Source organism: Lygodium microphyllum, chromosome 28, assembly GCF_053477565.2.
Source record: "Lygodium microphyllum isolate KBCC chromosome 28, Lygodium_microphyllum_v1.1.10, whole genome shotgun sequence".
NCBI classification, from domain to species: Eukaryota; Viridiplantae; Streptophyta; class Polypodiopsida; order Schizaeales; family Lygodiaceae; genus Lygodium; species Lygodium microphyllum.
Window position 1 is genome coordinate 58,440,907 of NC_141162.1, and position 25,200 is coordinate 58,466,106.

The 25,200-nt window shown below is 38.5% G+C and overlaps 1 protein-coding gene across 1 annotated transcript; it reads left to right on the forward strand.

Annotated features, from left to right (window-relative positions):
- Positions 1 to 2,909: 2,909 nt before the first annotated feature.
- On the forward strand, positions 2,910 to 4,767 carry LOC148011497 (uncharacterized). Its single transcript, XM_087670381.1, has 3 exons — positions 2,910 to 3,149; positions 3,235 to 4,005; positions 4,714 to 4,767. The coding sequence occupies exons 1-3, from the start codon at positions 2,910 to 2,912 to the stop codon at positions 4,765 to 4,767; spliced, it is 1,065 nt and encodes a 354-aa protein (XP_087526507.1).
- Positions 4,768 to 25,200: the final 20,433 nt, after the last annotated feature.

Below are 25,200 nucleotides of genomic sequence, written 5' to 3' on the forward strand. Positions count from 1 at the left end.
AAATGTATCACTTTTTGAGAATGAATGGGTTTTTTTAGGAGTACACGTACTCTCGACTTGCGATGCACAAAGGATATGGTTGTGGAAGAGGAAAAAAATGTGTGGAAGAAAAATTTGCTCAAGCACAAAGCGTGAGTTTGTGTATATATTTATATCAACGGCGGTCACCATGGGTTTATTTAGAAAGATACTGGCATGTACTGATTCAAAAGAATTGTATTTAGAGTGAAAAAGAAGAGGTTAAAAATCCTCCTATTCACGCAAAAAATGGTGCCATAAAGATGCCATCACGTTTGGAAATGTCAATGACGTGCTTGAAAAATGGTGCCATAAAGGTGCCATCACGTTTGAAAATGTCACTAACACATGGCACAAGTTCTGAGGCAACAATAGTATACCCGCCACACATGTTATGTAAACTATACATTATAATTGCCACATGTGTGAAGAAAGGTCCTTTTAAAACCAATTTTTGAACCACAAAAGTGATTTTTCTAAGACTAGGATTTTTTCCTACTCCAAAACACCAGCACAAAGCAATTTCATTATAGCACAAAATTCTCCAACACCCAACACATAGGATAAGATTTCATCACCCAACATACAAGGTACTAAAGTCTTAGAAATGTAATTTCTTTTGAAAAATCTTGGCTAGCTCACTAGCGATATCATTTTTCTGAATTGATAACAAATTTTTCTTTGAAATTTGTCCAAATTTTCTCCTTAAAATTTTGACATATGAAACATGAAAAGGCAAAGCTCTCCCTCATGCAAAGTATCCAATTCGCATTTTATATGTTGCCGAGGGGAGGGGGTTGCACTATTTCTGCACTATTTGATATGGATTCAAGCTGAAATGATAGGACAACTATCATCAATCATTAAAACTTTAGCTTTATTGAAGCCCCAAGAGGAACACCAAGGAAAAAGGGTTTCTATTGCAAGAAAATCTATCTTATAACATCAATGACTTTTACATTATCACAACAAAGAAAATAACACCGGGAATAAGAAATCTTCACATAGCTTCATAGAAACAATTCTCCCACAGCTTTATCTTTATCAATCATTCTCTTCATGTTCTTCATAGGATTCATCAACCAACAAAGAGAACACAAGAGGAACACCACTTTGAATGAAAAACTATCACATAGTATTCATCTTCACTGTCTTCATAGTTTTTTCTCACAATCTCCAATAGATAGATACATTGTTTTGCATAGAATTATATATATATATATATATCTCTCTCTCTCATAGTACATCATCTCCTCACTACAATACTCAATAATCACTCATAATAATCCTTCATTGGTCATAAATGCCCCTTCAAAAAGGTGTGTCTAATATAAAAGGTCACTAGAGCCACTACAGTGACTCCTCACAACTCACTATTGTCACTTCACTGCAGTCTTCTCTCATTAGAGCTATTTGGAGGTCAAAAGGAGGGCCTTGTAAGAAAATGGGTATTTGCATCATTATCTCTCTAGAAAAATACCGAAATCTTCATTTTTTGGAATAAAATAGGTGTGTTTAACTAGCCACCTAAGAAAATTAGTAACACCTTTTGTGGATAACGACAGCCCACACTAATACTGGAAAATTTAAAGTCATGAATCTTTAGGGAGTAAGAGCACTATAAACCTTCAATGCCATATACTATGCCACCCCTCTACATTCAATGCCATCTATAGTTGGGAAAGTCCCACTTGACCTCTTCACCCTACCCTCCACTAAACCCCTCTAATCCCTCCCGCCCTCCTGGCAATGGCGGTCTACTGAGCTTTTCCCTCTGTTGGTAATAGCAGTCTACTGGGCTCTTGTTACCTCTATTAGCAATGGCGGACTCCCATGTCCATGTTGACAATGCCAAGTACCATCTTCATATTGACCTTGAACCTAGTTACGCTCCAATGCAAAAACGTTGTGGTGGCAGTTTTGTATCAGCAAATGAAAGGAATGCTCTAAGATGTTCTGAAGCCAAGAATGTGGATATATGGTGTGATGGATCTATTTACCCACATGATCCTCAAACCTGCAGTCAACCACCTTTCTCAAGCCCAACCTCACTTCTCAGGTTTGTTGGAGATGGACAGAAAGGTTTGTTGGGCTACTACAAATCAATTTCAGTAACCCCTATAGTTGAGAAAGAGATGTTCCAGGTTCAAAATACCCATCTTTGTCCCCTTATAGACCTTTACAAGTTGCAAGAAGAAAAGCTCAAGCACCAGTAACAGGAGATCAACAAGCTACAAAAGCAAGTTGAACAATACAGAATGAAGAAAACATCTATTGGACCTCGGCAAAGGAAAAGATAAGTTGTGAAACATAGAGGATCTTAAGGTTGGTTCAAGAGGACTCAAGAAAAGGATCAAAGTAATCAGGTAAGCATTCTGATTCTATGTACTCTCTTGCTCCTATGTGCCCTCTGATTTCTATGTGCCTTCTTCCCTCTAGCTCCTCCATACATTTCTGTATGCAGGGTTGTATTGCAGCCCGACAAGGAGAATATCAACCCAAATAGCAACCCACCAATGCTGATGAAACCTTTGATTAGCTCGAAGGTTGCAAAGGAACTACTGCAAGAGAAGAAATTTAAGGTTGTGCAGAGGGAGGTGGTGGATCAATTTATTACCAACAACACCATATCCACTGAGAATGTACAAAGCGCTATGGATGAGAGTGGTATTAGTCGGAAAGGATATGCCTTCTTACATAAGACTGTCAAGTCTACATTCAAAGCTAAAGGAATCACTCCAAAACCTTTACCAACCACTACAGATGTTTGGAAGCTTCGGAAGAGACTTAACGAGAAGAAAAACAACTATGTTGGATCCCTGTACCAAATTACAAATGAATACAAAGGGAAATGAGGCACTGTCAAATATGGTGAACACAACAACATCTTCATGGAGTTGGAGTTGTTGCAGAGAAGGATGGTTGAGTTTTACAATATCACACATGCTGAAACAAACGGTGTTCTCAACTTTGTTCTGAAGATGGACGAGTGTGAGATCCTAAATGATAAGAAGATGGAAAGAGTAGCCATAACATCGATGGATAGAGCAATGGGAAAATTTCCCAAGGATGATTCACTGTACTTCTCAGTACAATTAGAAATGAATCTATGGTGGCTCGGTTGCTTTCTTGTATGTACTACCATGTCATTTTCTTGTGAATACAGTGTGGTTTATACACTCAATCTAATAGACGTATTATTTTGATTTGGTGTAGGTTTTAACAGAGGACCATGATGTCTTGGAATGGGTCTTCCGACAAACTCCCATTCCTGATCTTATTAGTGGGCAGATGCGAGGGCAAAGGACTCTTACTGTTGGAGACAGAGGCACCTTTCAAGTTGTTTGGCACTTGGCCTCTGATTTAAAGACATTAAAATGCTTATACAATTGCAATCAAGGAGCCTTGACCTTACCATGCCTGTACTACATGGAGCCTGCAAAAAACCTTGATCACAGGTGGTGGACAAAGCCACCTGACCGACAATTGTTGGATAAGAGCTTCCGACCTATTTTTTATATACCATTGACAAATGTGCACATTTGTACTATGCACGCTCTGTGTCATGTCATAGAGAAACTAATCAACCTATACATTGGGTTTGTATGGAAAATCAGAAATCAGTCTGAACGCCGTGATGGCATTGCTGCTACTGAAAAGGTATTATCCAGTATGCAGCTTCATGGAGGAAATGTTCAAATTGAGCAAGACCAGAAGCTCTCCACCAATGAAAAATATCTTCCTAGAAAGGTTTCTATAGGTGGAGTGAAGGCAAGGTGGTTCCTATTGAGACCAATCAACAAAACAATTAAAAAGCGTGCATCTAACCACGTCAGTAGGATAGAGTATGAGCAATGGAGGAAACTACACGTTGCAGTTAAGGACCATGAGGTTGCATCCAGAAATGCAAAGGTGAAGGTATGGCATGCAGTGGACAACATCTTCAAGATGTGCGACAAGGAGTCCTGGTCGACTCTAGACATCAAGGTTTTTCAAATACACCTTCAACAATTCAAAAAATAATTTGCCGTAGCCTAGACAGAAAACAACATAACACATAACATGGTAAGCTTCAAAATCTGGCCTACATCATTTTGCGTCTTAGGACATAATTCTAAAACATATGATATTGTTGTATGTCAACACATCATCTATAATCATCTACCATTCTTCATTCAAAAGTACGGTGATCCAAGCATATGGAGCACTCAGGGAATGGAGAAGTCGCATTATATGGCATGCAATGCATACTTCAGACATACTCAACATGGTGGTGGTAGTCATAAATGAAATAGCCTTCGTGAACTCTTCTAGTGGTTCTATAGACGAATAATGCAACAACTTCACAAAGAAGAGACTCTACATTCATCAAAGATTGTGCAGGCTTTGAGGGAAGTTCAATCAAAAAGGGAGAAGAAGATTCAAGCATTCAGAAACTCAAATGCTCTTCAATCACAACAAAGATGGAGACAAGAACGCCACTTTATTAATCATCGATGGGTGAAGGAACTGTAGTTAGATGCAGTGAACACATTGTAACCAAAACGCCACTTACAAACCAATGGACTATATTAACAATGTGTAATGAAATGTTGCAGAATACATCATACATCTTTTTTCCCCTCAGTTGGTCTATATTCTAGTAAAAGTTGGTCTTGTTTTCTCTTGAGTCGTATTAACTGGTTCTTTTCATAGGGTTCCAACTGCTCACTGTCTTCTATTCCTGATGCTAACACAAGCCCTACATAGGCACTAAAATATCCCCTTCTCGAGCATCGGGACGCAGGCTAGTAGCCAAAGACATCCAGGGCTGTGAACTTCTCTACCAAAATTACCTTCTCATAGGTGCTAGGGATAGGCTGTCCACCAAGAAACCGGGAGAGTGTTTTGAAGAAAAATGTGGCCACAAAACCTTCATCACTGAGGTTTTTGTGGTGCACTAAAACCTTCGATTTTGCAAGCCGCTTCAGGTAATGCCTTAGAGCTGCATCGTATCCATGGAACTCTCTTCTATGCCTGATTAGAAACTCATCTACTTCTGCAAACAACCTCTGCAATAAACCAAATAGACCAAATCCAAATTACAGTGAGAAGAATAAGAACCTCCACCATAATCTAATCAAAGAAAACAATGAAAGCAAAGTAAGCGTCACCTCCAGTTTCTCATCATAGAGGAAGGTTTTCTCGTTCTGAAGGTTCAGACTACCCACACTCTCCCCTTGACATTCCTCCACCAGAAAATGAGCAATGCTTTCATGCAACTTGTCATAGCCCATAACTTCCTGAAACTGCCTGAACTCCTGCTCACTTGGCACTATGCCTCTTTCCCTGTCTTCTTTCACCCTGTTGAACCACAAAAGGAGGCACTGACCTGCATCAAAATTCTCCTCTAGTGACAAGTCTTCCATATCATCATCAGAAATGAACCCGTTCTCCTCCTCTGCGCTCCTTGCAATTGCTGCAAGCGCAAAGTCTTCTCTGATAGAGAACACCTTCTAGATGTCGCTGAGCAACAGATACTGCTTTCTCTCAATTTGAAACTCAAGAAGAGGATGTAGCTGGAGCGAAGTGTCAACAACACCTGTGTACTGTGGAACCTTTGAAACTTTATTCTTGATATCTTTGAGGCTTATTGCATTGGTCTCATTCTCTTCCTCAGTAGGCAAGAACTCTTCCTCCACTGTGACTCCTTCAATGTCTCCTTCCACATCCGGGCCCTCATCCTTTGTCTCCTCTTTTGGCTCATACAATAACTCAACATTTGTATTGGGCAAATTCTTGTATAGACAATGCAGGTATAGGAACCCCATCTCCACTGACACAAGCTTGCGGTCCTTCTTGTGCATTGGACACCAAAACAGCCTATAAGGGCCCGCCAGAAGGAGATAATGTTTATACAGGATGTTGTTCTACTTCTTGTCCTTTGTGCAATCAAGGAGATGAACATAGTCCCTCTAATCTAATGTCACCCGTCCTTTCTCTACCTAGGCTTGAAAATCATTAAATTCAGTAATGTAATATTCCATGTTCTCTCTAATGATTTCCTGATATGTCACGGTTGTGTTGAATATATTTACTAAATCGGGATAATACTCCGATGTTCCCACTTCATTGACGAAGTCTATTAAATCCGCTTCACAATCTGATGGTGTGGGGGGGCTACAGACTTTTTCTTGCTTGTTGTTTTTTTGGGAGCAAACTCTTACTCTGGTTGGGACATTGAGAAGTCCACCTTTCGTTTGAGGGACGGCCCCTTGGTCTTCTTTTCTCAAAGGCAGACAAGACTTGAAGCAGCACAAGCTTCACACAGAGTGGAGGTCGAATATTCATGAAAACCTGTCATGGCCTAATTTTTCCAGTAGTATGAGCTTCCAGTGAGAGGTGATACCTCCACAGCAGGCATCAGTTCTTATAAAGGTTGAGCACACTCTATGACATGGGTAGAGTCTCCCTCCTCCTCAAACGAACCTGCTGGTGATGGTGCTGACAAATCCACTACATGCTTTTTTTATGAACGTGTAGCAACCGCTTGGCTTCCCTTTGCAGACACCTAAACCCTCCCCTCTTGGCTAAGCTCAAGGTCAAGAAAATATGGCCTCTTCCCGCGTCCTCCTAAACCTGCGAGAACGGAATTTCCCGTTTAAAGCGTATACAGAAACAGAAAAGATTCCGAGACCCTTATGGACTCGAAAGTGCACGGCTCATTTAACTAGACATAAACTACGGTCAAAATTCTCAGCGCCTTGGCGCGCATAAGCGCATTTGTAGTCTTGATATGGCCATATGGACGTCAAAGAGCAAGAGATTATGACTCCTGTTGATTTGTGTGTGGGATGCCAGGTTTGAAAAGGGGGTTAAAAATTTGTGTGCTTTGATGCGTATACATTTGTTTGACTTGTCGCAACAGCCGTTATGCGTCAAATCGCACAAATACTATTAAACAAATAAACTGGTATCAGAACCAGAGAACAACCACCTACCTTCTTGAGACATCTTTCTCACTGATGATCCAGTCCACCAAGCTGATGATTGCAGGAAACTCCCTCCAATGCAGCTCTGATGGAGACTCTCTCTCTCTCTCTCTCTCTCTCTCTCCCTCCCTCCCTCCCTCCCTCCCTCCCTCCCTCCCTCCCTCCCTCCCTCCCTCCCTCCCTCCCTCCCTCCCTCCCTCCCTCTCTCTCTCTCTCTCTCTCTCTCTCTCTCTCTCTCTCTCTCTCTCTCTCTCTCTCTCTCTCTCTCTCTCTCTCTCTCTCTCTCTCTCTCTCTCTCATGCAAAGCGGCGCATTCTCTCACTACCTTTACTGTACCTTACTACGGATCCCTCCGATTCCCTCGGGTCATGCACCCACTTTCCCGCATTAACTGTGGGAAATCATCTTCTAATGGATCTGTACCATTCTCCCACGTGGGTTAAAGAGCCCGCATACGTGCATTAAAGAACTGTTTTTAAGTTTTGACAATGTTGTGGAATAGACACACAGAGAGAGTCTGATAGTGCGACACATAGAGAGATATAGCACGCCATTTGCATTCCCAAGAATCACTTCCAAATTGACAGTGCCCAGGGTGAGAGAGAGTGTGTGTGACAAAAACACAAACAGAGATAGAGAGAGAGAGCACCACACACAAACACACAGAGACAAAGAGAAAGAGAGAGCCTAGCAGATAAACTCACTGCAAGGGAGTGAGAAGGAGCGACAGAGACGACCTTGACGGGTATGCAACCATGTAGATATTCTTGAAACAAACCATTTTCTTATGTTTCAATTCGCTTTGACGTGTAGCAGCATGTCATGGACCTTCAGAAGCCACTATGTGCGCTAAAAACAATCATTTTCCAAGCATTTAAAAAGTTTTTCCCTTTGACGTGCAATCGCATCTCCATGGCCTGCATAAGGCACTATGCATGTCAAAGGGCACTTGTTTACTGAGCTTAGAATACGTGTAGCCCTTTGACGCATAGGTGCTTGTAAAAGGCCTTCATAAGGTACTATGCGCGTCAAAGGACCCTCATTTGGTTAGGTTAGAGTAAGGATTGCCCTTTCACAATCAGAGGCTCATAAGGCATTAGGCGGGTGCAAAAGACCCAGTTACTTAGCATAAAAAATGTTTCGCCCTTTGATGCGCAAACGGACTCATTGGGATCTTGGATGATGCTATGCACGTCAAAGCGTGCTTTAATTTGTTATCTGTAAATAAGCTCCCTTTTTTTACGTATACATCCACGCCATTGTGCAGGTCTAAATGGCAAGAACGAAGTCAACGGCAAGGAAAGAGAGATCTGGCCCAGGCATCACAGCAAAAGCTAGAGCAGAGAAGGCATCCAGCAGGAAAGGAAAACCCGTGCATATACTAAAACAAAATAGGTACAAAAGGGTTAGCCAGAAATCTAACATCCTCAGGGAGTGTAGAGCGGCCCAAAAATCTACTGAGTTGTGCATACTAAAGCTCCCTTTCCAAAGGGTTGTATGAGAGGTTTGTGAGAATTGGGGAATGCAGGTTCGTTGGAAGAGGGCTGCCTTGCTTTATCTCCAGGAAGCTGCAGAGGTCTTCATTATTGAGATTTTCAATGACCTAGCTCTTCTTGCTGCACACTCTAGGAGGTGGACAATCATGCTGAAGGACCTCAATACATTGAAGAGGCTACGGTGGAGATATGACCACCTCTTGCACCTAGGCGACTTCGTGAATGCCAAAATGAGGGACATACTGCTTATCCCTCCTGTGAGGCAGCCTAAGGAACGGGGACCGGTTGATGTTACACATGATGTCAACACAAGAGCCAGAGCGGAGACCTTGGCAAGAAGGCAGAGGGCACAAGAAGAGAGAAAAGGGCTATAAGCTAGAAGAGAAACTTCCCAAAAATAGCAGGAAGACAGGACCCTCCAAATGGACAAGGAAAACTCAGAGTATCTGGCTGGACTCAAAGGAGGGCTGTATATACTTGTGGATTTTGAGAGAGGGAAAGTATAGCTGAGTCTTGGCATCACGGATGTTGAGATACTTCTGGACAAGGAGGCGCATGTGTCAGAGAGCATTCTATATGCCTACTTAATGTAAGGAACTCAGTCTTTTACTTAGTTTCAGAGCCAACGCTTAACTCTATTCCTTTTCACGTACTCTTTGTACTTGCTTGTGCAGGTTGATACAACAGATGCTTCGGGTGATTGCCACCAAGAAGTATTCATCGGGAATCCACAACTATCGCAGTTTATGAGAACACAAAACACACAATTCTCTGTTTATCACACCTAGTTTCAATTTTTGTAACCCTGCAGAGGTGACAGTCCTCATCCTGCCATATGAGAACAAAGGTCACTGGAGTCTGGCGTTGATCGAGCTCGACAAGCCAGTCATATGGATGATTGGGAATGCATGCAGAGTTTCAAACGTAAGTATACCGGCGGATATAGTCTATTGGTGACTTGATTGCTGTCATGAATGCTCCCTTTTTTTAATTCTTAGCCCGTTCAGTATGTTGACAGTGTACAAAAATCGGTTTTTCAGGTGTATTAAGAGACTCCTTATGGCCCTCAGGAGCATGTTTGACAGTGCCGAACTTCATCGGGTGAATATCAAAGAGGTAAAAGTCTCTCCACAGAAGGATGGCTATTCGTGCGGGTGGAGAGTGATGATCCATGCCGAATACCTGTTGGTCGCTCTTCATAGATACGCCTCTAATAAACAAGGTAATGAACTGCTTGTTCATCCTTGCATTTATTTAGTGCGCTTTGAAGTGCATATTGTCAATCAAGATCGTCGAAAACTCATTATCGCGTCAAGGCACATAGAAAAATTTATCATGTTGTCTACTGTGCAAAAAACTGTGGAGGAGTATGACAATGCATACATTGAGAGATATAGGGCAAGCATGATACACACCCTCATTGTTGCCTCCCAAGAGATACCAGAGGAGCAAGGTTCACCCTTGTTCGATGAAGATGTCGAGGAGGTACCTCCCAGGAGGGGGACCGCACAAAGCCAAGGCTCTCTGAGAAAAGCATAGCAGGAGTCAAAGATGGACATATCTGAAGAGATGAGGACAGCGGTGAAGACACAAAGAGTGAGGAGCAAGAGGAGGATGCTGAAACAAAAGGAGATGGTGACAAGGAAGAAAAGGATCCTGATGAAGGTGACCAAGGTGATCGTAACCCGGATTCGGGAGAGAGTGCTAGATCCATGGAGGAGGGAGAGGGTGGGCGAGAAACAATAGGGAACGGTAGCGGGGACAATGGAAGCAAAGGGCAGGACGGAGACGTACATGGAGATCACCAGAGCACAGAAGCACAGGGATGTGGGGACCAAGAAAATCATGTTGATGAAGATAAGGCAGATCCAGAGGGTGGTGGGAAAAGTACTGTTGAGGACGATCCTGTGGACAAAGTCCCGGGGGTTGGAGTCCCTACGCCAGTGCCATGGAGCCCTACTCACGTGAGAATCACTTATACGTTTGAGTTTTCAAGATGTTTTAGTTATTTTATGCATATTTTACCCATTCCGTTCCACGTGTATTTATCATAAAGGCTTCTCATTTTGGACGTGAACGGGCTGCTATTGAGGCGGGACTTCTCCCTTTTCACACAGTCAACCAAGGCCACCAAAAGAATGGTGGGGGGTAGAACAGTGCTTCTCCGACCACACCTGTCAGAGTTCTTGCGCTTCGTGCTGCAACAGTTTCAAGTGGGAATATGATCCTCCATGACCTCCAAAAATCTTATGCCCTTAGTAGGGATATTACACGACAATCTTTGTATTGCACCCTCATCGTTTAGGTTTATATATGCTCAAGATAGATACACTGTTATCGTATGAGGCAATAAGAAGAAGCCATATGTGCCCTTGTTCACAAAGCCCTTGTGAATCTAAATGTAGATTATGACCCTGTAAATACACTTCTAATTGATGACACACCAGATAAGTGCATATGCAATGTTCAAAACACATTTATATGCCCCTTAGAATTCAATGGTAATCCCTCTGACATGTTTTTTCAGACAAGGCTTATGCCATACTTGAAGAGCCTTCATAAATCTAACCTTAATGTAACCCAGTTCCTTGAGAAAAATCCATTTTGACTATGGAGTTTTGCAATTTCTTGTAAGTTTCAAGTTTCTATGGAGTTGTACAATTTTTTGTAAATTTCTATTTCTTTTGTATTTGTACAATTTCTTGATGTGGGGTTGTGTCTCATGGAGTTGCACAATTTCTTATCACGTTCTAGCTCTATAATATATTGTTACTCTCAAGTTTCATGTATGCAGTTGTGTTATTTATGAAGTCTCCTGTTATGTTTATGTACAGAGACTGCTTATATTAGATGTGAATGGGCTCCTCTTGCGGAGGCAACCATGCCCTTTTCAACCTACACCAGTGAACCATTATTTTACTGCGGGACATTATGTCATGTTGTGGCCTGGTCTTAGACAATTCTTGCACTTCATGTTCAGATTCTTTAAGGTAGGCCTATGGTCCTCAATGAAAGTTAGAGACCTCCAAAGTGTAATTAATGTCATGCAGTTTGCTGGAGTAGATTTCTCCTACTTCGAATTTCTGCTGGATCGCTCATACTGCTATGAGGACCCAGAGTACCAACATCCCCATCTACCTTTTGCTAAGATGTATACGAAACCTTTTTTGCATATTCCACATATAGTGGATCCATGAAATACTATATTGCTAGATGAACATCGTGAGAAGGGCAAATACAATCCCACGGGAAGTACACTTGTAATACAGGGTTTCAATGCTGATCCACAGGATGACTACCTCCATGAAATTCTCATTCCATATCTCTGGAGGTTGTATAACTTTGAAGGGAATGTGGTAGACTTTGTATGGTATAATGAATTACCGATATTGTTTTCGTGACTATTTCTGAACTTGGTTTTCACACTTAATAACTAGTATCTTATATGCGTTGTGTGTGCCTATGCTGTTGGTCGCTTCCAAAAAATAATACAGAGATTCTCATCAACAAACATAATTGCTTGTAATTACCAAAGTTTTCACCATTACAAGATATAGATTGAATACAAAGGTCGATCGCTTGCAGCTTGCCAGTGGCATAAGCAATAACAATCTTGTTTTCAGAATCAATAACTAGTACCTTATATGTGATGTCTATGACAATGTTAGTGATTACCGAACTTAAAATGGCAAAATGTACTTCCAAAATAAATCAATTCAGTTATTATCATCGAGAAATGAAATTGTTTGTAATTACGAGGGTCGTGTTGATTACAATACATAGATTGATTACAAAGGCACCTTGCCAATGGCAAGACCAAAAGTGTGGGCACAACCCTAAGGCAATAAACATATGGGTATAAACCTATCAGGCAATATACACTTTACTGTCTTTCAGGTCCTTGCACTTCATTTGCATCTCTCGTCTCTTCATCACACGCCTTCCATTGTGCACGAAGAAGAAGTCCATCGGTAACATATGTGGTGACTCCTCATGTATATCCATATATAATTGATGTAGCATGTTTTCTTGTCGTAGACTAATGATTGTAACGAGAGTGCCTTTCTCATCCAATACCTCAATGTCCACTACTTGGTTGTCCTCCAAGCTAGCAGACTCCTGGTCCATAGGCACAAGGACTCCGCCAATGTAACGTTGCCGACCATACCAAAATGACATAATAAATGTCTGTGTTGCAGTCATGTATTTCACCTTGCAGTGTATCCAAAGAAATTTGGCAGTGCACCTGTTCAACCTGCTTCATATACCAATGCTTATAAAGTAGCTTGGCTAAGAGAGTGTTGTTCATGTTCCGGCAAACTAGCATTGTCCTTGTCACCTTCACATCAAATGCCCTAAATAGCTCCACAAAAATAGAGACGGGCATAAAATTAATAATCTTTATGAGTTTCGTGGGGATGGTGGCTCGCAGTGATCTTTGCACATCTCTGTAAAACCTTCTTTGAGTCGCCTCCAATACAGTGATGTTTGGCACTGGCCACACCAATGTATTCCACTCTTCTTCTAGATGGAGCTTGCGAAGGTATCCCTTTGTCTTGGTCCACAAGCTGATAAAAATTATCATAAAAGAACACACCTTCCTCTGCAAGGCTACCCCCAACTCTCCCTTTGTATTGTACACTGCCCAGATGGCCATGGATTACACTCATGATCCCAATAACACACTCCACAGGCTGCCACTCCTCATATGATGAGGGATACACATTTGCAGGACATAAACACATCCCAAAAACACGTCTCAGACACATGAAACATCAAACATCAAACACCCCAATATCAAAAACACCTGAAATGTTAACTAAACTAAACAATCATCTAAAATAAAGAAACTTACAGTTTGGCTTGTGAGATGGTAGCCCTGTTTCATGGCCGAGGGCCATGACAAGTTCATTGTGCATGTAGACGCGCTGCACCAGGACTTCTTTAACCGTTGTTTTGCCTTGTTGGATTCTGAAGGCAATAACTCTACCCTTCCATGACCACCTGAAGACACTTTTAACATTCTTACGCTTCTGTCGGTGTGGCTGCATAAGCACCCACGACCCTTTGGAGATAAGAACTTCTATCCATCTATCCTCTTCAAGTGAAATAGGCACGGTAATGGAGAGCACTGAGGTTACGAGTTTGCAAGGCCTGCAAGTAGAGGACATGGAACTTGCACAACATCTAGAAGTGATACAACGTGAAGCATAGGCCATGGAGCTAGAACACAGAGGTGAGGAATCTATCAGGTGAGCAGGGGGCATGGAAGGAGAAGCTGAGGAGGAATGCAGAGAGTGCACAAAGGTGAGGAAGGTGAGAAAGTGCACAGAAGAGAGAATCTTGAAATAGTGAATCATCAAGTGATAAACTACATGGTTTATGTTGTGCTAATGTCAGATTCACAGGGTAATAAATACATAGGGTACATAGGATTCTGGGCACACTTTATGCTTGAATGCTCTCGTACAATCTCCTTTCAAAATTCCTCCCTCCTACATTTATGCATATATCCATTTTGGCCCCACATGAATCACTTTTTGGCACGGCAGAAATGGTATTTTTGGACAATTTCCCCTATTTTCCTATGTTTTCTGGAAAATACCCAAAGTTGCGTTGGCCTCCACCCTATTGGACGTGCCCTTTTTTCTCTCCTCCTCTAAAAGGATCTCCTTTTGACCTCCAAATAGCTCTAATGTGAGTCTTCAGTAGCTACTTCTTCCACTTTCTTGAGCTCTTTAAACTTGAATTCACCTCTTTCCAAGGCTAGAAAACTTTCCCAAAGTCACACATACATTCCACATAACACTTACTGAGGCATACAGAACAGAAACAGAAACAAAAGCTCTACAGAAGCTCAACAGAAGGTTACAAAAAGTCAACAGAAAGCATCAGAACCTCATAACTCATACTAAAACCATTCCAAACTATCAAAAACCATTCAATGATATTTCAAACATTCTCAACTTCCATCAATCATTAATCAATGCTTCATACAGAAGAAAGTCAGGACAAAACAGAAGCTAAACATAACCAATCAGAACCTCAACAGTGATCTCTCCTACCTCATCTTTAGCATCAACATTCATCAAATGATGCTCCCCTAGTCTTCAAGAAACCATTCATTGTTTGACCTTTGATCAAAAATTGGACCTTTTTTCCTCCATCGTAGGAGCTCTCTTGATTTTGAAACCCTAACACACAACAAGAAAACACAACTCTCATCTTGAAGCTCTCTTGAGCTTCAAAATTCATCAACCTCTGCGCTCCAACACTCTTACACAACATGTTTACTCCAAGAAGGGGCCAAGATTGTATACATTAGGGAAGATTCAAGAATTGAGAAGCATAATGGGGCTGATTCTTGAAGATTTTTGTTAAGAGGACTAATCTTGGTGCATGGGTAATAAAAGGGCTAAAGACCCTTCTCCATTGAAGCTCCGCTGAACTCCAAGTGCTCATGGCTCTCCATTGGGTAGGATTAAGCTTCAAGGGAAACCCATCATCATGCATGAAGTTATGAACTCCATTGGAGAGGTAAGCCATTGAATATTGCCCAAGAATAACTTGATCAAGAGCTCTCTATTTACTAAAATGGAAAGATTCCATTAGCCATTCAATAAGCCTATTCTTTTATTGCATTGATGCATTAAAGAGGATCAAATGTGTTGTCAAAATCCATACAACCATGTGTTTACTAATTATCCCAGATGATTATGAGCTCATTGCAATCTCCTAATTATGGATAGTCTCATTTTTTGTGTTGATTAGTGAGAATCTAAAAATATTTGTAAAAAGGGTAAACTGACATCGAGTGACACACCGGACTACCAAGGTTATCCCTCCCCCATCCACCCCATTGTCTATTCCATATATCTCATGAAAGGCCCAAAGTTTCTTTCCTAATCAATGCATTTCATATTGGTTGCTATTTAAAAGTATCTTACCATGTATACTCCGATTGAGGAAAAGGCCTGAGGAAAAGGCCGATGCTAGGTGAGGTACTAAGCCAAAAGAGAGGTGACCTCCCTTACCACTTAAGTCCTTGAAGGGGTATGTAACCTAGCTTGCCCAGCTTTGTGTGATTCAAAGTGTGTTACTTGTGCACAGGTGCAAGTACATTAATTATTACTCCCATTCTTGATGAAAAATACCATGCACATGCATTGATCAAGGTATCTATGTATGGCACTTGACATGTATGCAATCAATGCGGGATGTATGGCACTGAGGCTTTCATATGAAGTGCTCGTAGAGTAAATTGATGATTTGATGGATATGGGATCATGCTTAGTATGTCCTAAACCACTTGTGTATAAGCCCATATAAAGGCACTCCATCTTCATGAATAAACAAGTCTTTTTCATTGTAGCTTCATTTTGTTTCATTTCTACTTGAGTACTTTCTCTCCCTCTCTCTTTTAAATATCTGAAACAATTAGGGTGAGTCAATCAAACAATCAATCTCAGAAAGAGAGAATGTGTGTTACATATAGCCTAAGGTTATATAAGAAATTATTCTATGGAGATGATGAGAAGAGTTAGAAATCTTAAGAAATCTAAAGTATTAAATATTATCTTATGGAAGATTTTGTTATTACGGTATATCTTTTACAAATATAGTAGAGGTGAAATTGTCCAAGTATCTTGTGGGAGAGCTTACCTTATGAGTTATTTCTACATGTATAATATATCAAAACCACTCATCTAGAAGTAGTTGCTAAGACATTAAAGTTGAAAACTATCCATGAAACCATAAGACTTGGATTTGCAACAAAGAGGTCATAGAACCGAATCTAAACTATTAAATATGAAAAGAAAAATGTGAAAAATTTAAAGTCAATTTGCTTTTATATCGTTATTAGATGAACTTGCTCAAAGTAGAGTTGGTATTGTAGAACCACCACTTGTAAGTGCAATCTCACGAGTGAGACCCTAAAGGTTCTAAGTATTGAGTCTCATGAGAATATTGCACTCTTAAGAAGAGAGTTATCATGTGAAATACCTCTTGTAGAAGCATGGGATTGATTGGCAAGGCATTGTTAAACCATGTCTTAAATTGTTCTTTAAAAATGCATGAAATAGACTAGGCATAGAAACTTAGACTCTAAAGCCATTAAGTTATGTCCTAAAACATGGGATGAAACTATAAGGGACTTGGAAACCCTAGATGAAATCAAGAAGAGGATAATCATTGGATGACTATACATTGTACTATGATAGAGGATTAAATGTATGTAACTAGATATTATGCCCTCTTTTGGAGAGAAACTTATGATTTTAGTATGTAGATGTCTTCCCAAAATAGTTAATTTAATTTCCACCTCAAAGAGAAGTTGACCATGAAATCAAGATAATACTATGAGTTGTTATAATCTCAAAAAGGCCTTATCGAATATCCATCCCTAAGGCTATAATTGAGTTGAAATAATAAGTCATGGATTAGGGAAATTCACCACAGGAAGCCTCGTTCCTATATCAATAAAAGAAATATAGAACCCTTCATCTTCGCATTGATTACCATGGGCTAAACCAAGTCACAGTTAAGAACAAGCACCCAATCTTGATAGATTTTGAGTAAAGGTATTTTCCAAGATTGACTTGAGGTCTTGACTATCTAAAAATGAAGATATTCCCAAAACCTTCTTTAATACAAGGTATGGCCACTATGAGCTCGTTGTTATGTCTTTTGGATTGACCAATGCTCCTAAAACCTTCAGCACATTAATGTCGGATATATTTTGGTCCTATCGTTTGATGATTTTGTTCTCATCTTCTTTGATGGCATTTTGACCTATTCCAATAAAGAGAAAGAGCATGAGTCACAACTCCACACTATTCTTGAAACAATGATGATGCACAGGCTTTATGCTAAGAAGAAGAAGTGCACTTTCTTCAAAAGACATTTGAGTGCCTTGAATTTATCCTACTAGAAGAAGGAATTGCAATAGATCGTATCAAGGTTAAAGACATACAAGAATGGCCACCCTCAACAATGGTTTAAAGAAGTATGTAGTTTCCTAGTATTCATGGGATTGTATTAAGTCTTAACGAGGATTAGGCCTTGATTGTCACACCTCTCACTAACTTGCTAAATAAATAGACTCACATTGTATGGATTGAAATTGAGCACTCTAGCTTTGAAAGACTCGAGAAAACTTTAGTAATAGGCCTATCCTAAAGCTTCTCGACCTACATAAAGAATTTGAGGTTGTGACAAAAGCAAGCTCTCTCAAATTGGGTTGTTCTAATTATGCAAGAGGGACATCCAATTGCTAATCCCTCAAGAAAACTGAAGACACATGAAAGAAACTATGCTACCCATAACATAGAATTATTGAAAGTGATCCGTGCTCTCATTTTCTGGAGATGTTACTTGCTTAGAAAGAAATTCACCTTAGTAATAAATCATAAAAGGCTCAAATGGATCTTTATTCACTTAGATATAAATATGAGATGATGAAGGTGGGTCTCAATCTTACAAGAGTATGACTTTGAGGTTAAATACGGACCAAGAAAGAAGAATGTATTTGTGGATGCTTTAAGCTACAAGGAATTCCTTAATGTTTTCATTACAGAAGAACCCTCAAGGGAAGAATCACTAGTTGAGCACTAGTTTCTATTAGCCCCATCATCCAAATGACAAAAACAGAACCTGAAAAGGACACTAGATATTAATAGTTAAGAAGGATTTCCAAGTTAAGGATCAAAATCCTCAATTGCAACTTAAGTACCTAGACTTCTCCATTGACAAAGAACTTGTGGACTTTGAGAAAAGATTATGCATTCCTTCTAGCCATGAATTGAGAAAGAATATGCTTTGGGAAGTGCATGACTCTCCATTTTTAGGACATCTTGGCTATGCCAAGACACTCAATACACTTAGGAAAAGCTATCATTGGGAAAATCTTAGAATTGATGTATTTAATTATGTCACTAAATGCATAAACTGCAATTGGGATACAAGCCTATCATGATAATTGTGGATATGCTAACAAAAGTTACTCATGTCGTTACCATCAAGATAAACTATAAGGCTTTAAAATTTGCTAGATTGTTTGTTAAGAAAATCTTAAAACTTCATGGGTTGCCAAAAAGGATTGATGATTATCAAGATTCCCTCTCTGCTTCTCAATTTTTGAAGAGCCTATTTGAAGCTATTGGTACACATCTATGCTTTAGTACAGCATATCACCCCCAAACTGGTAGCCAAATAGAGCAAGTCAATCAAGTCATAAAAGACATCCTAAGCACATACTGTTATAGAGAACATAATGGTAGATGCAATATTTACCCTTTGTGGAATTTTCTTACAATTTCTCTTATCACCAAAGCATCAAGATGACTCCATTTCATGCCTTATGTGGGCAAGTCTATCTCACCCCACTCAACTTCTCCGCTCTAATACTAAAGGTAGCAAGTTCTAAATAAGATGATGTTAAAATAGAGATATGAACAAGTTAAGGCGATAGGGTAGTATGTTCAAGTAGTTAAGGATAACCATGATGCCTACATTGATCTTGAAAGACACGAGTGGATCTTCAAAGAAGGGAACGTGGTATTTCTCCATATCATCCCAAAGAAGAACTTGCTATCATTGGGTGAATTCAAGAAAATAAGCATGAGATATTGTGGACCTTACAAGATCCTCAAGTGCCTAAGAACCAATGCATATAAGCTACAACTTCTTGAACATTTAAAAATCCACAATGTTTTTCACATTAGTTTGTTAAAGGCTTATGTACCCAATCTTGATCGTGTAATAGATTATCATTAGATTGTAATCCCAAGCTAAGGAGACTTTGAGCTCTAGTCTCAAAGAATACTTGATGTAAAGAAGAGAGTTATTAAAAGTAGAACTTTAAGGAGTGCAGTGATTAGTCTACTTCTTGATAAAGTGATCTTCAAGGGTTGGTGTCAGAATGTTGTAAGAAAGTGTTAGGTCAATAGGAACCCTCATGTCAATCCTCATGGGTTGAGGTCAAATCCTTTGTTGTGAGGTAGACTGCCTACTTGGCAAAGTCCAAGAATTTGAATGGAGTCCTGATGGTAATGGCTAGGAATGGATTCTAAGTATCTACTCGCATCACCTTAAGCTTAGGCTAGTAGGTGGGATACACTTAATCATTGTGAAAAATGATTGGGCTTTGTTAGAAACTACTTTAGTTATCTTAAAATTAATTAATATAATATTTGCTTTGTAGTTTATCCCTACACAATGCTATGAACATTCTCTTAACATGTCGAATCCTTTTGTTGCATATCTAATGGTTTTTCCAAGCATCTGCATCGTGACAATGTTTCTTAGCGCTTGACTAAGCTAGATTAGAAAAATATTGACAGATGGTCATAGCAATACAAAATCTCCCTTCCTCTTAACATCAATTCTATGTGCAAATGCATCCTCAAGCTTCTCTCTAGATGACTCACAATAGTGATCATCAAGATCTCATATCACCAAGAAATATTTGGGCTCTTGAACCAAAGTGTTTGTATAATTGAGACTTGTGTCATTGGTCAAAATTCTTGAGATTATCTTCTCTTATTTGAGTTTGTTGCAACAATGGGATGTGTGCCTCTTTCCAATACTTTATAGCTAGTGAAATACATCTAGATAATTTTAAATTCGGACCATTTCTTTGTATGATACGAAGTATATAATATGTATAACATGGAAATTATAGATGTATTATTCTAAAGAATTATGTTACCATATATTGGTAATTATGTGTGCAAACACACTTAGGACTGTGGTATTTTTTTCCCCTCTTTATGATGATTTTCTCATTGGCCTTATATATATGTTTATTTATTTTTGGGCACATGAAGTCTTGTAAATCTTTTTTATTGATACCTCTCAATATACTTTGATGTACGCTCTCTCAAGTTTCTTCTTTTCCAATTTGTGTGTTTGTATTCCTACACCCCTAAATCCAAAAATTGGTATCAAAATAGGCTTTTGCCTCTCAATAGTAAGAGTCGTAATTTCCTTCTATTGGGATGATAGTTGGTTAGTCATCATAAACTAAAAAATATTGCAAAAGATTTTGTAAGGATTTGCTAATATCATATTTTTTTTAATTCAAGCTTGTTTCAACTTTTTTTGGCACTACTACTTTTATTGTGCAAGCTATTTTTTCCTTTTTTATAGAATTTTAAAGATCATTTGATTCTACATAGAGAGATTTTATAAGTTCCTTTTATTGTGCTACGTAGCATAGGTTGGTTTAGTATATAAGTTGGATTGAACTAATTATCCATGCTACGGCCTTGTATGATATTCAATGATTGCAAAGGTGCTTTTGAACATTGTATATGGATTTGAAAAATCTCCTCGAGAGTTTATTGGTGGTGTTTCACAAAGCTACAAGTGTAGTAGAAATAATAGAAATGGATGCTATTGAGGATTTCACCTCTACTCTCTAGTTCTCGCTAGAGTATAACAATGACCTACTCTTAAGAAGGTTCTTTGTGATGGCAAAGATACAAAGGCTCATGCATTGGTTATATTTTTTGTTAAGGACCAACATATTCGCTCATGTAAGATAGCTAAAGATGCTTGGGATACACTTACACTTCTGTATCAAAGGAAGAAATGAGGCTAGTGTTGGTTATCAAGATAAGTAATTAGAGATGGATGAATGTAACTACATAGATCATTTCTTATTACAAATAAAAAATCTTAAGGAGAAATTGATTATTACAAATTAGATTTTTCCAAATAGTTCATTTATGCAAACCTTCTTAGTGATTGTTTGGATTCTTATTATTAGAGATTTACAACTACTCTTTGTATAATGATAAAATGAAATCCAAGTGCCTTGTCATTTGATTAGTTGTTTTTTTGTTCTATTGCAAAAACAACAATCTCAACAAAATAGGTCCATTATGCATGTTCTAGATCAAGCTTTTGAGGCTAGTCAAAAAAATAAAGGAGACATTACCTTTTCTATTAGTAAAAATAAAAGAAAATCTACTTTTATATTAGTAAAAGCAAAAATTTATAGATATTGTTTAGATAATGAAGAATGAAAAGAATATGCAAAGAAAAGCGAGAATAAAATATATTGCATGTATTATAAGGTAAAATATATTATTAAGGATTATCCTAAACTAGCTACAAAAGAAGAAAGAGGCTAGTATGAATGGTGTAGACACTAGTCCTTCTAAGTTAGAATTTGCAATTGTTGTGTAGAATACACATTACATATTCAGTGCACAACACAATTATGACCCTTTTTTACATGATTCTTGTGTGTTTATTGGAGATTCAAATGTATAGTATTTTGATAGTGGGACTACTAAGCATATTACTTCTCTACACAATATGTTCACTTCTCTTGAGTTTACCCCTAAGGATACTATTATTCATGTGTGTATATTGGAGATTCAAATGTATAGTATTTTGATAGTGGGACTACTTATAAGCATATTACTTCTCTACACAATGCGTTCACTTCTCTTCAATACTACTATCACATGTGCCAATCGTTTCTCTTAATATGTTAAAAATTTTGGAAAATCTATGTTGATGGCTCTTGTTAATAATAGTACTTTCATAGTTATTAAAAATGCTTTGTATATAGTAGAGATCAAGAAAATTTTGTCTAGTTTTTGCACTTGTCAAGATTGGCTTGATAGTGAGGTTTGCCATTTGGTGATATAGTTATTGCAAATAATATATCATGAAATATATCTAGAGAGCCAATGCCACTTTAGGCATTAGTGTTAGTATCCATGGTTCAAAAATATTAGATTTTTGGACAAGTTTTAGCCTATTTTTGATATTTTAGATATTATCTCTTGTAAAAATCCATAAAACTATAGAAAACTTCTAGATTAGGATAACATGTAAAAGAAAGCATGTAGCTTTCAGCTATTTTCAGAAGGCTTTATGTAAAAAGAAAGACTAGCGAAATCGTGTGATGCATGATCGATGTTTTCAAGCAGTGAACAGCACTCTGAAGTGGGAGATAAAGAGGGAGCAATCCGGTAGAATTCTAGCCAGATGTGTTGGTATTTTACCCCGATCTAAGTAGCATATAGGAAGGTATTATTTTATACACGTTTTTGTCTACAAGAGTTTTATCTTCTCATAATACAGAAATAAACTGGCAGGCTTCATCTCTGTTAGAATTCTTTTGCATTTTTTATTTCTTTCTGTGAGTATTCTTCTACGTCTTCTATTTCTTCAAACCCCTTCTCTTCCGTCTACTCCTCTCCCTGAATCTCCCTTCACCCTGCTGTCTCTTACCCCCATGGTAGACTTTCGACACCCAGCGCACCGACACAGTGTTCGGGGAAGTTTATGCTATCATCAAAGGTGAATTTCAGAAGATATTTGGGCTAATTTGGGGCTGATATCTTCAGCCATATTCACAGAATTAGCTACAACAGTGTTCTTTTAATTCAATTTTTTTTATTCTACAGAAGACATTTTGTCAAAATATGCAAGTATTATGTGCCCCTATGGCAGGGCAATGTTTGTAGATCATTCATAGATGCTTTGAGTTGAATTAAGAGGAGCTTTTTCTCTTATTTCTTGCCTATTGTAACTTATCCTTATCAGGAACTCAATTTGAAGCTCTCTTGAAGCAAGTCTCTTTGCCCTACAAGCCTTGTAATTGACTCATAAGCTTTTGTCCCTAACAGTCTACATTGAATGTAATCATGCAAAGTTGATTCATGCTATGACATCATGTATGAATGATGGGATGCAAAGTTGTTTATGATACATGACAACATATTGTACTTGATTTTATAATTTGTGATTGCTCTTACACTCAAGAAAACAAGCTTGATTTGAGTTAGAACTTATGAGATAATACTCTTGTGATCTTTGCTAAGAACATGCAGTTGGAAGCTCTATTAACATCTTTAAGAACTTGGCTTGAAACCTTCAACCCTTCTCTTATCTTTACCATCTCCGAAGTCTACGCTCTTGAAAACCCATACATTCTTCTCACTCAAACCCTTGTGATTGACCATGAAGTACTTCTTGAACCTTTAAACATTCATTGTAATCTACTTATCCCTTGAAGACACATCTCTATCTATCTTGTCCAGTTTTCTTGCCAAATCCCTGTGGTGACCTTCAACCCTACGCGCTGTGACAATGTTCATTTTCCAAATCTCAATTTTGCTAGTTTGATACGTTTGCAGAAATGTGATATGGTGTCTTCTTTACCTACTCTTGAGGCACCTACAAAACACATTTATGAGGGTTGCATATTGGGTAGAATAGTATGTGCTTCCTTTCCAAAAGATAGTTCAGTGAAATATGTACACCAATTGTAGCTTGTACTTAATGTTGTCGTGATCCAATGCAAATATCGTCTTTTGGCAACTATGTGTACTTTGCGCTCACTTCATAAATTTTATTTTAATAATTACTCTAGGCATGCTTGGTATATGGTGTGAAAGATAAGTCTAAAGTATTCTTATGCTTCAAGAAGTTTGTTAGCATGGTGGAAATTTTGTAAGGATATACAGTCTCTATTCTAGGGGGTAGAATATACCTAAGGACTTTAATGCATATTTGCCTGAATGAAATAAAACCCAAATAGCTAGTGCCATATATATCATAGCAAAATGGTGTAGTTGAGAGAAAGAACATATCTCTCATGGAGATGGCACAATGTATGATTAAGAGTCAAGCTTTGCCACACAAAGTTTTTGGCTTGAGGTTATTTTATGTTTAATCTATATACTTAATAATTGTCCTACTAAGACATCATGGTCTATCAATCCATATGAGGCTTGGCATGGCAAACACACATTTTTTTCTCACTTGCACACTTTTGGTTGCTTGCAGGTTTATGCTTTAGCACTAGAGCAACAACATAAAAAATTAGATGATAAGGTTATGCAATATATTTTTTTGAGCTATTGTGATGAAAGCAAAGGTTAAAAGTTATACCATCCCCAAAAGGAATTTTGGTCAAAGTTGATGTTGTTTTATGGATGTATTTTTCAACCTTTACTTTCATGTACAAAAGAAATAGATGTATGCTCATAGGATCTATATGACATTCTATTGTCGCTTTTTAGTAGTGCATGATCAATATAGTACCAAATCAGATAGCTTATTATCCTATGCAAGTTTATCATATGATACCACAGATCTAATATCGATGTGATCCTAATGAGGCACTGGTTCTTGATTTTAAGATTGACTTGAATTCATCTTTTGACATATTCAAAAGGGTCTATTGCATCACTATTTAGGCATTCTACTAAAGCAATGTGAAAGAAAGAAACTTCTAATTGAAATAAATTAATGCTTGAACCAAGAAATGCATGTCACATCCAAGGAAATCCATAGCCATGCCATATATTCACATGGTGCATATGGCACAAGGATGCCATAGATGGAATAAACAAGGAGTACAAGGAAATGTAGACACAACATAATATACACATCATGCAATGGTGTCAACAAGAACACACCCTTCATGGTGGTGGGAGGTGTAACCTCAAGAGCTCCAAGATGGATTTGTTCAAATGAAATGATCAAAATTTGTGTACAAGGGTGATTTCCTTCATTTTATATGGATCCTTAATTCTTTAAGGTTATTACAAAGCCTCTCAAAGACTAAGGCTAATTTTTTCTTTATTATAGACCATCCCTACCTTAAGAAGTTTTATCCTCAATACTTGAGAATGGCAAGAGTACAAAGATAAAACATATGAAAGAGCTTGATTATGAAATTTTGT

Excerpts from the sequence above, each read along its gene's own strand:
- LOC148011497 (XM_087670381.1), top strand. The coding sequence starts at position 2,910 with ATGGAGTTGGAGTTGTTGCAGAGAAGGATGGTTGAGTTTTACAATATC. Across the intron at positions 3,150-3,234 it reads GGTGGCTCGGTTGCTTTCTT|GTTTTAACAGAGGACCATGA; the intron begins GTATGTACTACC and ends GATTTGGTGTAG. Across the intron at positions 4,006-4,713 it reads GGTCGACTCTAGACATCAAG|GGTTCCAACTGCTCACTGTC; the intron begins GTTTTTCAAATA and ends TTCTTTTCATAG.